This window comes from Drosophila rhopaloa, unplaced genomic scaffold, assembly GCF_018152115.1.
Source record: "Drosophila rhopaloa isolate 14029-0021.01 unplaced genomic scaffold, ASM1815211v1 contig_167, whole genome shotgun sequence".
Lineage (NCBI taxonomy): Eukaryota > Metazoa > Arthropoda > Insecta > Diptera > Drosophilidae > Drosophila > Drosophila rhopaloa.
In genome coordinates this window covers 889057-904009 of record NW_025335047.1, presented here as the reverse complement: position 1 = coordinate 904009, position 14953 = coordinate 889057, and the positions used below count along the sequence as shown (strand labels likewise).

At 41.7% G+C, this 14953-nt stretch overlaps 1 protein-coding gene across 4 annotated transcripts in view; it reads left to right on the top strand.

Moving 5' to 3' along the window:
• Positions 1-14953, top strand: part of LOC108040713 (band 4.1-like protein 4) — a 59998-nt gene that overhangs the window by 18181 nt on the left and 26864 nt on the right. For all 4 annotated transcript variants that reach the window (XM_017118286.2, XM_017118285.2, XM_017118284.2 and 1 more), the window contains exon 2: positions 6654-6816. In XM_017118286.2, coding sequence (XP_016973775.2) covers positions 6733-6816 — 84 coding nt within the window. In that variant the 5' untranslated portion in view covers positions 6654-6732. The remainder of the gene's footprint in view (positions 1-6653; positions 6817-14953) is intronic.

The following is a 14953-nucleotide window of genomic DNA, read 5'->3' as shown; positions in this document are numbered from 1 at the left end:
CTCAGCTGACAATGTTGCCAATGTTGTACGGTAATTTTACATAAAAGCACATAAAGTGCAATGTTTGATCGTAAAACTTTTTTACGACATTTTTCCTGTGCGCATATATAAAAATGCCTTTCAGCCAGCTGACTCCTCAGTGGGTATTTTCCTTTATCTGTTGTGGCGCTTATATTATATTCTCTCCGCCCATTTCCGCCTTTTTCCTTGCTGCCCCCCAGAAATTGTTTGCTCATATAAAATTTGTAACACGTGTGTCGGAAGGTGGCAGTATTTGTAGATCTGGGAGGTAAAAGTAGGAGCCATGGCCATTCCTCTCCTCTTCACATTTCTATTTCGGTGCGTAGGAAAATTTATGTTGGCCTGGTTTATTGTTTGTCAGCAAGTGAAACACTTTGGAGAATTGCTGCTACCAGTAAATCGAAGAAGAAGGCAGGTTGAGAAGACTCAGTGAGGGTCTTGGAGGCGGAATAATCTTGGTAATTTACCAGGCTGGCTCGGCCTCATAACTGCAATTGCAGTTTCCGTTACCTTGAGCTGCAGTCAGCAACATTTAAGCACTCATAAAGTTAATGACATGCAGAGAACACAGAGTGAAGTTGAGGGAACACCCCCATTTACCGACCAGAAATGCCTGGGATTCCATTGTATCTCGGAGGTATGCAAATGCAACTGTCCCATTTAGTTGCCTCTGGATGGGAGTCATTAAAAATAAAGCAATTTTCACGCATTTCCCAGACGGAATAAAAAATAAAATGCATTTTCCGCCACATGACGGATGGGTTGATTCTATTTTACAGTTTCGCAGCCAGCCCATCCTTCATTAAAGAAAGAGAAAAGCTAGAAAGAGTATTTTTCTTCTTTACTTATATATTTTTTTTCCACAAAAGAAAATACACAAGTGGCAGAAGGGGTGAGAGGGTGAAATGCATTGCTGCTGCAAGAATGATGACGTTACCTTCGGCTACAACCGCACGAAGCTGATGGCCAAAGGCTGTGGCATACCCTTTATACACAAAGGGTATACCCACTTTGCTAGGCACAGTTTGGAGCTGAAAATTGGTTCTGCAATCAAGTATTTACATAACCGCATACACCTCGAATGCAAACACTGCTGGGTATGCAGAAACATGCCTCAACTTTGCCTTGGGGCACGCCCCCTCACAGAAAGCCAGTCAAGTTTGTACTGGCATCAGCTATAGCTGCACTTAAAGAATAAACATATTTTTCAGCATACTAAAACGCTACAGTAATTAAAAAAACATGAACATCAAATCCGAATTCACTTTTTAAAAGAAAAGATTATTCTGTAGCATATAATTTTGATTCACTTTGGTTGTAGGACCAAGAATTCTTTAATAATTTGCATAATTAGAATTTGTATGTTTAAATTAAATAAACTAAAAAAGATAAGTTGAAAATATTTATTTATTTTGAAATTACTGGCTTTTAACATACTTTTCTTTTCTTGTTAAAATGATTATGTTAATTACTCCTCTGATAAAACAATAGGGCTTGAAGATATATAACTATATTAAGGCTATTCAAAAATCTTTAAGACTCGTAAGTAAATATATTTAATAAATATAGAATCCTTCAAGTGTATGGCTTTACCTCCAGTCTGAACCCTGGCCGGCATATCCAAGTGCAACTGCAACTGTGACTGCGACTGCGGCTGTGGCGCACTTTAAGCGAATTTCATTTGTCTGCAGCGTCAAGCACTTGACAATCACTCACGTAGCCGTGCAGCTTCCTGTCGCCCCCTCTAAGCCCCCCTCTATCCCCCTTGGGCCCCCCTGAAACCCCTTCGATAGTCCCACTCCCTTGGCGCTCGTCTGGGCTTTGGCTTTAGTATAGTCTCGGCTGTCGGCTCTGGGCCTGGATTCTGGGTCTGCGTTGTTGGCTGGCTGGTGTTAACAAGTTCCCATGCAACCGCTTAAATATTAACGCACACACGGCGACACACGCTGATTCATTGGAGGCAGCTGTCGTTGTCGGCAACTGTAAATAAATACTCATACAGCACACGGTGCAAAAATCTTGTGTGTCATTGCACTCGACGGCCAGGACTCAGCTCTAGGACCGGAAAAAATACAGGGTATACGCCACTTTAGTGGGGGCAGGAATCGAGCGAAATATTTGCCCGCAAACCGCTACAAATCATTAAAATCATCGAAATGCCAGCGAGGCATAATTAACTGCAACTCAATCAGTCAGTCCGAGGAGCGGAGTAAAGTCAAGGTATGAGGAATGAGCAATGTCATACCGGGGCACAAGCGTCAATGCAATTAGAGCCTGACTGGCTGCCTTGGACAGCCCAATGGGTTCCACCGGCTCATTACGTGCCAAATATAAGTGAGAAAAAGAAACTCGCAGGCTGTGAATCTGGCTTTGATTGTGGCCCCCGTCGAAAGTGGGCGCCAAGACACGCCGTCGACCGTGTTAATTGCTGCAAATGCCTCAAGGTATTGCCAGGCCCACGCCCAGCTACCTCTTGCTTCTCGCCCCTTGCCACCCCCTGACCCCTGCCCCACCTCAAGGACCATATGTTGTGTGCCAATTGTGTGTGTGGTGGCTGTAAAATTTATGCCCGCCTGCGGATTGCAAACTTGCCTTTGCCTTTGCGGCCACGTCTGTGACTGTGGCTAACTCCATGCACAAGAAAAAAATGGCATCCTTGTTTATAAATACATGTCCATTATCTGTTACATATTACAAGGGTATTTTAGAAAATAATTGTAAACATCCCTTTTTTATACCTTGCAAAAAAAGTTACATTTCATCTGAAAAAATCCTCATAAATTTCAGCACATAAATTTATATTCAACATGAATTCAGATGTTTTATTCTAACAAAATGCATTGGAAAATAAATATCTTTAACAATTTGTTAGACAATAATGTCAATGAAGCAGTTTGTAAGCTCATATTCTTAAATAAATTTTTTTTTAATTTTCTCAGTGCACATCTGGGCATGCATATTGCTCCGAAGGAATGAGCTGGGCTAGAAAATTCTTGGAAATTAGCGCCAGAGTCAGAAAACGAGACGAGACTGGCAAATATTAAGTAATTTTGCGCACGCATATCTTAAGAGAAGATTCGAGTGCCTTTGAAAGCGGAATATTTTTCCAACTAATTCTAGACGGGATTATGTCATTGTTGGGAACTCGAGATATACGCATCTCGGAAGAACCCTTTTACGTCTGTTACATGCCTGAAGTCATGGCATGCCCACCTTCCATTAACTCTCAGTCATTTGCAGACTAGGAAAAATAAATGCCTTTGCCCTTGGCTTCAATTTTCCAGCTCATTTGAGAGTTATTTACATCTCACTGCCCGCCGCCCCCGAAACCAATAAGCTCCATTCCGTAGTCAAATCAGCCAACTAAAAAAAGAGCAGGAAATCAGTGCCTGAAAGCAGGATCCCTATGCCTTTAGTATATCCCTCTAATGCCCGAAACCCGGCGCGCATTTAATCATCATTAAAGTCTGAAAGTCTGGCACTGGTTCAGGTTCATGTTCATGTCTGAGGTTGGGCAATCCTTCCGAATCCGAATCCGAATACGAATCCCTCCCCCTGATTCTCACCTTTTTGCCATTTGCACTCTTCGATGCTTTCACGTTTTTCATCATCATTACCAGCAGCTTCTACGCACACAGCAAGTAATAAATAATTTCGTTTAGCCAGAACCAGAATCAGGCAAAAACCCCTCTTTTTCCCCTAACCAGATGGATGTGCTGAAAGTTTGTTTGCCTTTGCTTTTGCCTTGGCTGGGTGTTACTTCCGCAAACATAAAATGGCAAAAAGAGGGAAAATCGGGGATGAAGGGTCCTGGAGGTCCTCTGAGCCATTGAAATATGACAAAATGCTGTTTGAGACATTTTCAGTTATTGATACGCCCGTCCGTCCCATCAAGCAAAGAAAAGCAGAAAATGAATGCAAGTAGGAACCAGGCTTTATGTTGATGTGAGGAGTAGACTTTCGGAGCACAAATATTATTAATATACCAGCCAAAAAAAAAGGAAGAGGAAAAATAAAGAGCCAGCGACGGGAAAGAAAGTAGTAAAATCCCCCGAAAAATTGAAAGCAAAGTTTTCGTCTGATAAATAGGCAAAAGGACGGGTGGTTTCTACCAAATGCCACACGCACTTTATCATAAATCAAGCCAAGTTTTTTCCGGGAGGCGACGAAAATGGGGGGTTTTGGCCAAAAGTCACGCCCACCGCCCGTTGCTGCTGTGATAAATTTGATGGGAAAAGAAATTATGAGGGTGTCGCTGGCTCAAGAAACGATGCTGATGTTGATGATGTCCTGTAAACACAGGCTCGGGCATAAAGATATGACGCTATAAATATGCCGGGCGATAAATTTCCCCAGTGTCATGTGTAACGAAACGAAGGAAGAAGGACGAAGGACGGGTAACGCTGCTCAAAAATCGATCAATGGCATATTTATCATATGGTGTGGTGGCGGTATTTCGGGGACCCATTCGCACATGGCCTTGCGGTTAAGTTGGCCTAAGTTATGGCGTTTGTTGAACATTTTTGATTTGACTTTTAAGCGATTTCTAAGATGTGAAAGGCTCTTGTGGTTAGCCATGTAAAATGGGAAAACCACTCGAAAGGGGGGGAAAATGTAGTGTTTTTGTTTTTAATATGTATTAGTAATAGTGAATTGAAAAGTGTTAAGCTTAAAGCCTAATAGGCTAATACGGTGACTAATAATTTAGATAATTAAAATTTATATTACAACTTAAAGCTTTTAGAAACAGTTTTATGCAGAAGTTGATTTATGCAAAATTTCGGAGAGTTGTTGCCTAGAAACCGAACATGGCAATGAATCAGTTTATGACCGCACAAAGTGCTTTCCATTTAAATGTACATTATTTCTAGGCGGGAGCTTAACGAGATGAGCATTAAATTTAAGGAAAATGTGGAAAATGCCATCGTAAAAGTGCGGCACATAAATGTAAATTGTAATTTCCGCTGTGCGTTGAGGCGCTGCCACTTGTGGGTGGTGCAAAGAAGAAGTGGCGTGCAAGTTCAATGAACTTGTGTTGTTGCATGCGTTTGGCTGCAATTAAAATTACATGCAGTGCAGTCTCCATTCTCCATTCATAGTGGCTGTCATTCAGATTCAGAGGAATATGCATTTTAATTGATGTTGCTGCTGAATGTTCATGCTGTTGCTGCGTTGACAGAGTGACCAAGTTAAAGACATATGTATGACAGATGTCAGTCAACTTGGCAGCCGACTTTCCATTAATTAGGCATAATATTTCATTAGTGTAATGAGCGCCAGGCAATGGGAAATGTGCCATCTACTAGCGTCTAACGAAAGCAGCGGCACAAAAAGCAGACAACCACTATCTGCTTTGCAATCCTACACGGAGAAAAATGTATATTATATGATTAATGTGATGGCTTTTCGTATAATTTTGGAACTGAAGCAGCATGCCAATTTGACAAGTCAAAACCAAATTATCAAGAATATCAATTTCATAATACAAACTAAAAGGGATTTCATTATTCTATAAAAATATACATTTTGAGAGATATGAACAAAGTGAATTTATATTTTTTTGTGTATGCAAAACAACAGACTTGAGGTCTGGCCATGTGAAATGTGTGAAAAGTTGGCATGTTTTTCAGCTGCTCCTTTGCCGGCGCACTCGCTGCCTTTCATTATGCGAGTGCACATTAATTATTTTGTAGTTGCAGCCGCTACAAAAGGCGTACTCATTTTCTTTCTCCGACTGTCGGCGAATGTTGTGTGAAGTTGCCGAGAGATATCAGCGGAATATGTGGAATACAGCAGACCCTGCCATGGCTTAATTTGTTTGGGGCTCAAACTAATTTGATGGGCTCAACGATTGAAATGTTAGTCTTTAGACTATTTTTTTTGAACAGGAACTCACAATCTTAACATGTTAGTCATTGCTTTACGGGGGCGTCACATGCAGTTGTCCATCATACTTAAGTGTGCTTAGATTTCGCGCGTTATCAGCCGCATTTCTTCTGCTGGGGGCTTCTCCCCTGAATCAGGTTCCACTGTACCGCGTATTTCGTCATGGTGGCTTTAAACCGATGGCAACCTAAAGCCCGGCGCTTCCTCCCCTTCCTTCTCCTTCTCCTTCCCTTCCCGGGGCCCCGCACTATGGCTCTAATGACATAATCTGCTTTTGGCCAATACACACACACACACACAGTCAGAGGAAAACCCGGAGAGCCCTTTAACTAATCCGCTTAAGCGACTTTGTTGGTGGTGTAGTGTTGGGTCTGCCGTAGGTGATTCTTCTCTGCTTCTTCCACTTCATGCATATTAAACTTATCGCTGGCAAACAACCGCAATTATAAAATTATAATGATAATGCTTGACTAGGGAGCGGCAACCGCTGACAGTCTGACTGTCATTGCTGCTGATGATGTTGATGTTGCTTTTGCAGCTGATCTGCCTGGCAGATAAGCCCCGATGCCAAAAGAGTTATTAAAACAAGGCCTAGTGGCTTTAACTCGGCTCGAATGCCTGAGATTTTTACCTCCATGTTTACATACAAAAGCAAACCAGTTTGTTAGTTGCAGTTGCATTCCCACTAATTGCTAGCTAATTAACTGCACGATATTAATTGCCACTTTCTATCTTTTCCATTGCAGAAAATGTCCAACAGTCTGGGAGGCAACGCGGCGTATACTTAATCTTGTCAAGGGGACAAAACACAAGGCTTAAACAAACATGAACTGCCTTTGTCGCCCCTCACGGATTATGTCCGTGCGCATTAATTTGCTGGATGAAACCGAGTTTATACACGAGATCAAGGTAAGTCGGCTTTGCATTTTCCCCCCACTTTCCCAACAAACATGGCCAACTCTTTCGCTTTCACCCCTATATTATCCTCATCATCATCATCCCGAAGAGCGTTTTGTGGCTACAAAAAAGTGTTGCATACTTTGCACGTGCCTCGGAGTTTTTTTTGGGGTGCCAACCATCCACCATCCTCATCAATATTTAGTGCAGGGCCTTGTGACTTGGCAAACATGCAAAGTGTCATCATTCACACGTCCATAGCCACATATGTCTGCTGTTTTCCACCGCCTTTCCATCTCGACGGGCTTCGCCTCTCTTGGCTTAAAACTGCTCACGTTTGCCAAATTAAATGGGTCGCCTGGTGTATCCCTTTGTCTCCATTCAGCTTGACTGGGAAAAATTGTGCTGATTCTGCACGCCATCTCATAGTTGCCATCATTGTGCGGGCAAATCAAAGAAATTGTTGTTATTCTTCTCCACGCTGGATGGCCTGGTTTGCTGCTCTTTGATTTCAGCAAACCTTTGCAAAATCTTGTCCCAATAAAACCCACATGAAGAGGGAAACTCCCAGCCGGCATATTTGTATTTGCCTATCTGGCTTTTAATTGAAAAATATTCCGATTCCGAGAACGAAATAGAGGACATAAATCAGTTATGCATGTTGGGGGGAAGTTTCATTAAAAAGCTATAAAATAACTCGATGACATCAAGTCAATATCGTTTGTGGATAAATCACATTCCAAAGAAAACTATAGACAAATTAAATTTGTTCTGCTGTGATCAGAAAAATATCTTGATGGAGAAACAATTTGATGACCAATAAACAACATGAACCATATTGTTAATTAAATCCTTTTTGAGATCTTTATAAAAGGAATATAAAAACTAAAATACATTTGAACTCGGTACAAAAATAACCTCATTGAAGGTTTTTTCCCATGAATAATTCAGGGTAATCGGCTGATGCTCAAGCGAGATAAGGTTCAACTACAACATGATGCCCGATCATACTCAATGCAAATTCCTGTCATCTCCGATGCGTTGAGCCTGTGAGGTCTGCGACATAATTAGCAGCGACTTAAAGGGCCGCCAGTTAATTATGCAGATGCCGTAAAGTCGGGCCTTATATATATATATATATATATATTCGATATAAGTTCTGCATGCAAGTGTGTGCAATGTAAATGCACCAGTTAAGCGTGAATCGTCCACGGGCGATGAGTGAAGTGGTTCCTGATTGATCGACCGGCAGTCGGGAGTCGGGAATCAGGGAACTCAACCACGACGACAGACGAGTTTAGAAATTCCAGGAACTGACTAATGACACAAGAAACTTGTGGCGTGTGTTGCATGTGCAGAAATTGGAGCACGTAAAACGCTAATAATCACAGCTCATCAGGGGAGATTTATAATAATTTTACAAGATCCCAGCCGAAAGCCGGGGGCTATGGCATTAGGGGGCGTGGCAACAGTTTGACAGCAGCCAAGTGGCTGTGTTTCTGCCCCGCGGGGGTCGCCATTAATGAGTTAAAAACTGGCCAGAGCAAGTACTCGCTGGCACAACTTATCGCTTGTCATTATTGGCGGAACGGGGCGACTCACCTCGGCCACATGATTGATAAAAGACTCGCCGCCGACAAATTCCGAAAACCCAGAAAAAAGCCACGACAAACAACGTCGAAAGCTTAGCCATGAATGAAAACTCAAAGAGCCGCGCTGCGCCGATGACGATGGTCTGATATGCAAAAATAGCAGCGGAAAAAATGCGTGTGGCCGCCAGCCTCAAAACGTAATTTTATTTACACGATAAAAGGCCAAAGACGTCGAGAGTCGGCACGAGGGAAACGAGGGGAACTCGGGCAGACTGTCTGTCAAATTGCCACGGGGACGTTGTCGTTTTGGCCGTGTTGATTTTGACGGCTGCCGATGGCACTAAGCGCACGCACTTAAAGCCACCAATCGGCTGCAGTCCACCATTAATGTGAAAACAGGGAGCGAGGGGAGTAAATATATATACACAGAAAGAAAAATAAATGATCGATTTGAAGCAAATATATATGGTCGATTTTGCTTTGATTATTTAAAAAAATAAGCTATATTGCTACTAGATTCTTCCTCTTTTAAACCCGGTTTAGATATGGCCAGACTACATTATATTATGCCCACATCACAATTATATGAACAATATCAATGTGAATATCAAATTTATTATAGGCTGCCTTTTCCTATCTGCAACTGATTCGTTTTCCATTTCATCTGAAGCCCAGTCAGTCAATTCTGCAGCATATATCTTTACATCTCTTCTCTGCAGTTGCGTAATCGATATTTCATGGCCACGACAAGAGCTGCGCCAAACGTTGCGTATGAGTGATTTTTTGGAATGCGTTATCTTTGGGGTCAAATTTAAGTCGACAAATAAAAAGTGAATGAAATTAAAATGTCATGAATGTATGAAAGTGAGCATAGTGAATCCAAAAATTAAATTAGTGTTAAACGTATTATTATACCAGCGTACGTTTTTACAAAAACTTTGAACTTTTTAATTAAAACTAGATTTTTGTATTAGTTTTTTTAAAACTTGCCTAATAACATTGGGCAGAATTATTTTGTAAAAGCATAATTAAACAAACAAGAGTTAATGGCAGCTGAACAGTCAGAATTTCAAATCAAAGAACTATTAAAGTACAAATTCCTGGATTTTCACCATTTTTTAAAAATCCCCTAACTAAGCTTGACACAAATTTCCAGAGGTCATAAAGTTCCCGAGACCTAAAGTCTGAAAAATGGAGTTGAACCCGCCGAAATCGAGACAAAACCTCTGCTGCAGAGACCCTGGAGACCAGTCACTTAAAGGCTGGCAAAACTGTGACAAATGATTTTGACGACTTCATACCCAGACGGGCAACTCTACGTGAGCATATAGACCAAATCTGTGAGTCTGCGGGCCATTTATCACGCTTACCATGCTAATGACATTTGCTTTAAGCCGGGGCGCAGTTTCTTGGCCACTTTTCGAGTGCTCCCAAGCAGATCGACACTTCTTGGCGCTTGAGGTGGCCTAAATGGCATAAGCTTGTTATTGCTGGATAAGGTTATATAATTATTTCTTAACGGTTAAAGCGGTTTCGAGCCGGAGTGTGTGGGCATTGTTTGTCCAGCGCTTGATTCTGTCAATACAGGGTGCCATTGGAGAATTTATGTAAATCATTCCGCGCCACAACACACACTTCACTTCACACTGGCCACAATGACAGGCCGAAATGGAAAATGGTTAGTTCGAGTGCTTCACGAGCAAACACTTCATGCCAGCTATTCGAAATTGCCATATACATACGTACATAGGTATCGGGTTTATAAAATGTTGGAGCCAGAAAAGTTGGCCAGGCCCCCGAGCGACATTTAATTAGAGTCCGCAACTCGCAGCTCGCGTCACTGCTGGCCGAAATAAACCTGCAGTTTATGGCCAACATAATTAATTTAAAAGCTTTTTTACTATACCCCGCCATTCGAAAAACCGGACGACGAACCACGCTCAAATTGATAATGAAAATGAAAATAAGCAAACCCCATGAAGCGTGTTTAATGGCTAAATAAATGCCGGCGTCTAGATTTCAGCACCCACACCTGTATCCTGTGTATCTGGCTATCTGGCTATCCCAGTATCTTTGTGTGCTTCAATTTAATGTTGGCCATGCTTGCAGTTATAGACTGTAATTTGGGCCATTTTCCAAGGCCAGACCATTGATTTGACCCATGAAGTCAGAACGAAAATGGCAGCATTTCCATAGCAAATGTTTAATAACGGCATAGATACTTAAAAACAATGGATTATAATTCTAGGGCACAGAAAAAAAAGTATATTTATTAAATAGAATAATGCTATGATGGTTTTGAATCTTAAAAACTTACAAAATGAAATGACACACTTTTAATAAATCAACATGTAAACAAAAATTATATTATATTTAAATTTGGTCCCTCTTCGAATGCCTTTTAATGCCATGATGCATTCATTTACCCACAAAAATATCTGTTTCCCAGCGAGCTATAATTTTTTTCTCTGCAGAGAGGTCTTGAGCGAAATCCAAAATTCAAACGTATTAAATGACGTAATTAATAAGAGGTAAAAGGTTAGACCCAAAGGCCCCAAATTTTTTACCTTTTTTTCCAACTCAGCGAAACAGTTTTCCGGCGTTGCTTTTTTTTTGCCTTTGCTTTTGGGGCAGCTGGGGTAATTACTTTATCTGTTGCTGAAGTTGCGCTTCGGTTGGATAATAGGATTAACAAAGCGCCCCTTGAAAGAAACAGAAATTCGGAAACTTGAATACCAAGCCAAAACTGGCCAAGAGTTTTTTGCGCCCGCTCGTTGCCTTTTGCAGCTGTCAGAACCATAACTCAGTGTCAAGTCGAGACTTGCCGGCTATATCTGAATATCTGAATACGAGTATCTGCGTGGCCACAAAGCCCCCGCACCGCAGACAAGACAAAAAGCAATTGTTCAATCGGTTGAGGTAGAGGGGCCGGCGAAATAGATTTGCAAACAATTTGCAACAATTCAATCAAAAAAACTTTAAACGCAAATACAGAACGGACAGACATCAGCGGGTGGCCAGCTTTCTGGTGGGTGGCAGGCGGTCCAACTTGACGGCCATCAGATAACTCACTCACCTGGTGGTCCGACGTCCAACGTCCGACGTCCGATTCCCGGAGACCCCGTATCACCGATCCCCCGACTTCTTTGCGCCCTGTGTCGCTGTCAGTTGGCTCCGCCGTTTGTTTGCCCAAGCGTTTGAATGGGCCAGCGAACAAAGCGCCAAAGAAATTCAAGGTGAGCGTGGACTTGTACACCTGGAAAAAAGGGGAATTCCCTGGCATGATTAGCCAAAACTGAACTATAATAAAGACCAGAGCCATGGGAATATTTCATCACTGGAAAAGGGAAGGCTTAGCAAAAGATATAGGATCAACACAATTATTTGTTTCTATAGGCATGAACAAAATTTGTGTTAAAATAACAAAACTGCAAAACTTGTTGATTATTTTAACTTATGTTTACAAGATGTTGGTGATAGTTATCTAATTTTTATCATTAAAAAAGAAAAAAAAAGGGTCTTGCAAAATATCAAATGCTTATAATATCCAAACTGTCAGTTTTATAATCAATACACTTTTTCGAGTGCAGACCTCCATTTCTTATTTTTTTGCACCGTATTTGCCAGCCAAACAATGATATCCAGCATTTGCACAGACGTCGTGCGATTGCGATTGCGGAAAATGCAAGTGATGCCTCTGCGGCGGAAGTCGTAGCTCTCGCCGGAAAAGCTCGAGACAAGTTGAACAGCTGAACAGCTGAACAGTTGCACGTGCAATATTTCACCGGCTTCGCGAGGAACGCCCAGATGCATCGATAGCATGGCCCAGAGCTTGGAATTAGCACTGCAAAAGGGAAACTATCCTCAAAGAGAATACCAACAAAAATATGTGCCGGAAAGATGCGACAACCGTCGACAGTCAAAAAAAACATAGCAGCGACTGCAAGCCAAAAAAAAAGCGCAAACATGCCGCAAAACTAAAAAAAGAAAAATCGGGGAAAAACAGGAAAAATAAAAAAGAAAAAGAAGTGCCGCTATGTGACGATGACGATGATGTACCAGTGCCCACAACTCATATTGCAGCTAAGGCCAAAACTCCATGCCAGAGCTGATTCCGCAGCTAAAACTGAAGCTTAAACTGATGCTAAAGCTGATGCTGAACCTGAGTCCAAAGTCAGAGCCAAAGTCAGGGGCTGAGTCCCAGCCATCCACATCTAGCATTGTCAGGCTTTGTGCCGTTCGCCGTTTGCCGTTTGGCGTGGCATGCGAAATAAAACTCTCGTAAACAGACAGCGACGTTTCTAAACTGCCAGCATCTGTGGAACAAGGAGCTGAGTAAACTTTAAGACGCCAAACGACCACTAAATACTCTACTATATTCAAGGAGTGCATATGCAATCTTAAATGGAATTATTATCGAAATTACTGGCAGTATTCTTTTCTTTCTTTTGCTTAATCTTAAAAAAGAACATATACAAAAATAAATTGCTCTGAAAACATTATTCAGTTATCTTAAATAAAATAAAAATCTTAAGTAGCTATCTGGTAGTATCTAATATGATATGTCAATCTAAGCTTTTATTTAGCTGATTAGTAATAATATAATTCCCAGAAATTGAAAAGTAATAAATGGGATACGCCTCTTGGTTTACTATTTGTGAGTGATTTCCTAGAGCAAAATGCTATTAGCAAATCCTGGTTATTGCCACCTGGGCAGGGTATTCAGCACACGGCAAAGGAATATCCCAAAGCAGCATCCACAACAACAACTAACAGACTGACAACAAACATTGCCAGGAACAAGCAACCGGCAAACAACAAAACAGCAAAAACAACCGAGACGAGACGAGAAACCTTCTCTTCGGCGCTGAGCTGCAGGAATTACGCAAATCTCGTTTGTTGAATGTGTTTTTCAGTTAGGTGAAGATGCGCCAATATGGGATGAGCAGGAACTCGAAAAATGGGCGGGGAAGGGGGAGGGGAAGGGTAAGGGGGACTACGGGGACATAAATCTGCTTTAGCATTTGGGCTTGGGCTGCCTGGTTTTTGTGCATAACGACGACACGATGTTGCTGCCATTGCTTTTCTTTCATTTTGTCGCCGTTTTGTCTGTGACATTGCATTCGCTCTGTCCTTCTCCATTTCTCTGTTTTAGCCTCGTTTGTTTGCTTTTTCAGGCTTTTATTATTCTATTTTTATTTCTTTTACCTTTTTTAGCTTACCCCGAGCTTAAGACTCATAATGCCGTTATAAACACAAACGAATGCAGCTCTCTGCATCTGTTTTTTTCTTTCGTTTTTCCTCGGAGTTGTGTATTTTTTTTGTTGTCAGAGGTCAGCGCACGTTTAAGCCAAGCATCGCAATTATACGCACAATGCAATTGGAGAGGCTGCCTCACAAAAAAACTCACATAGAGGGCATTAAGTATACGACCCGTGGATGGCAAAACCTTTTGGGAGCAGATGCCTAGCATCATTTCCAACATCTGACCTGACCCTCATCGCCAGCGACTTGGATTTGCTTCTTTTTTTTTAATTTTTCATTTCTGCCAGCTTTGTTTTTATTTTTTGCTGCAAGGGCAATAAGCTGGCGTTTCTTCTTCAAGGCGGCTACTTGCAGTTTAAATGGCAGCAAATGAGCTTACATAGGAAATAGGATATAATCTGGTGGGGCCTCATATATACATACTTTAATTCGGACACTAAAAAATATATTTAGGAATACTTGAAGATATTGAAGTTAACATTTTGTGAATAGTAATCTGAGTGTGTTGAAGTTGGGACAAGTTATATTTCAGAATGAAGTTATGTTAATATTAAGTAGTTTTTAGCACGCATGTGTGTCCGGAGAGCTCATCCTTTAGAAAACATAAGGCATGTGTTAACTATGTTAAAGCGCCGCGACGTGCAGCAAATTTGTGCACACGCCAAAGGCCGAAATTGGGTTAGCCACGTAGTTAAAGTTTTCCAAGACTCTGATTACGTTTTAGCGGGAACGCGATGCTGGGATTTTCGCCCCCGAAAAGTGTCTCCCGAGGGTGCAAAAATTCAAGTTACTGGGGTTGGCTGGTGGCCAGACATGTGTGCTATATTTTCCGGTTTACCACTTGGCGTTCTCTAATTAAGTTGCATGGCAAAAACTTCCTCTTTTATGTGTAGTGTTGCCGTCAGCTGACAAGAAAAGCAGGCAATCGAGGTTGAGAGGCGGTTGGGGTGGGGCGAAAAATGTAAGCTCATTAAGTGTACTTGGCCAGGATTCGATGTCCTTTGGCTACAAGGGAGGTCCTTCCAGCAACATCAAAGTAAGCATAATTTGATTAAGACATTTTAGCCAAAGACCTAATCATCATTAGCATCAACATAATTATCGTAAGGCACATCCGGCGTCTCCTCAATATTTTTTTTCCATCCACGTCTCCTTTTGCTGCGCTGTCAGCATCAGGATCATCTATAGCCTTCATCCTTTGATGCCACAGACATCATCTACGTCACTGCTCCGGGGAAAATCTAATTTATTGAACTCTGTCAGTAAGTGAGTTGTGTGGAAATTGGTGCCGG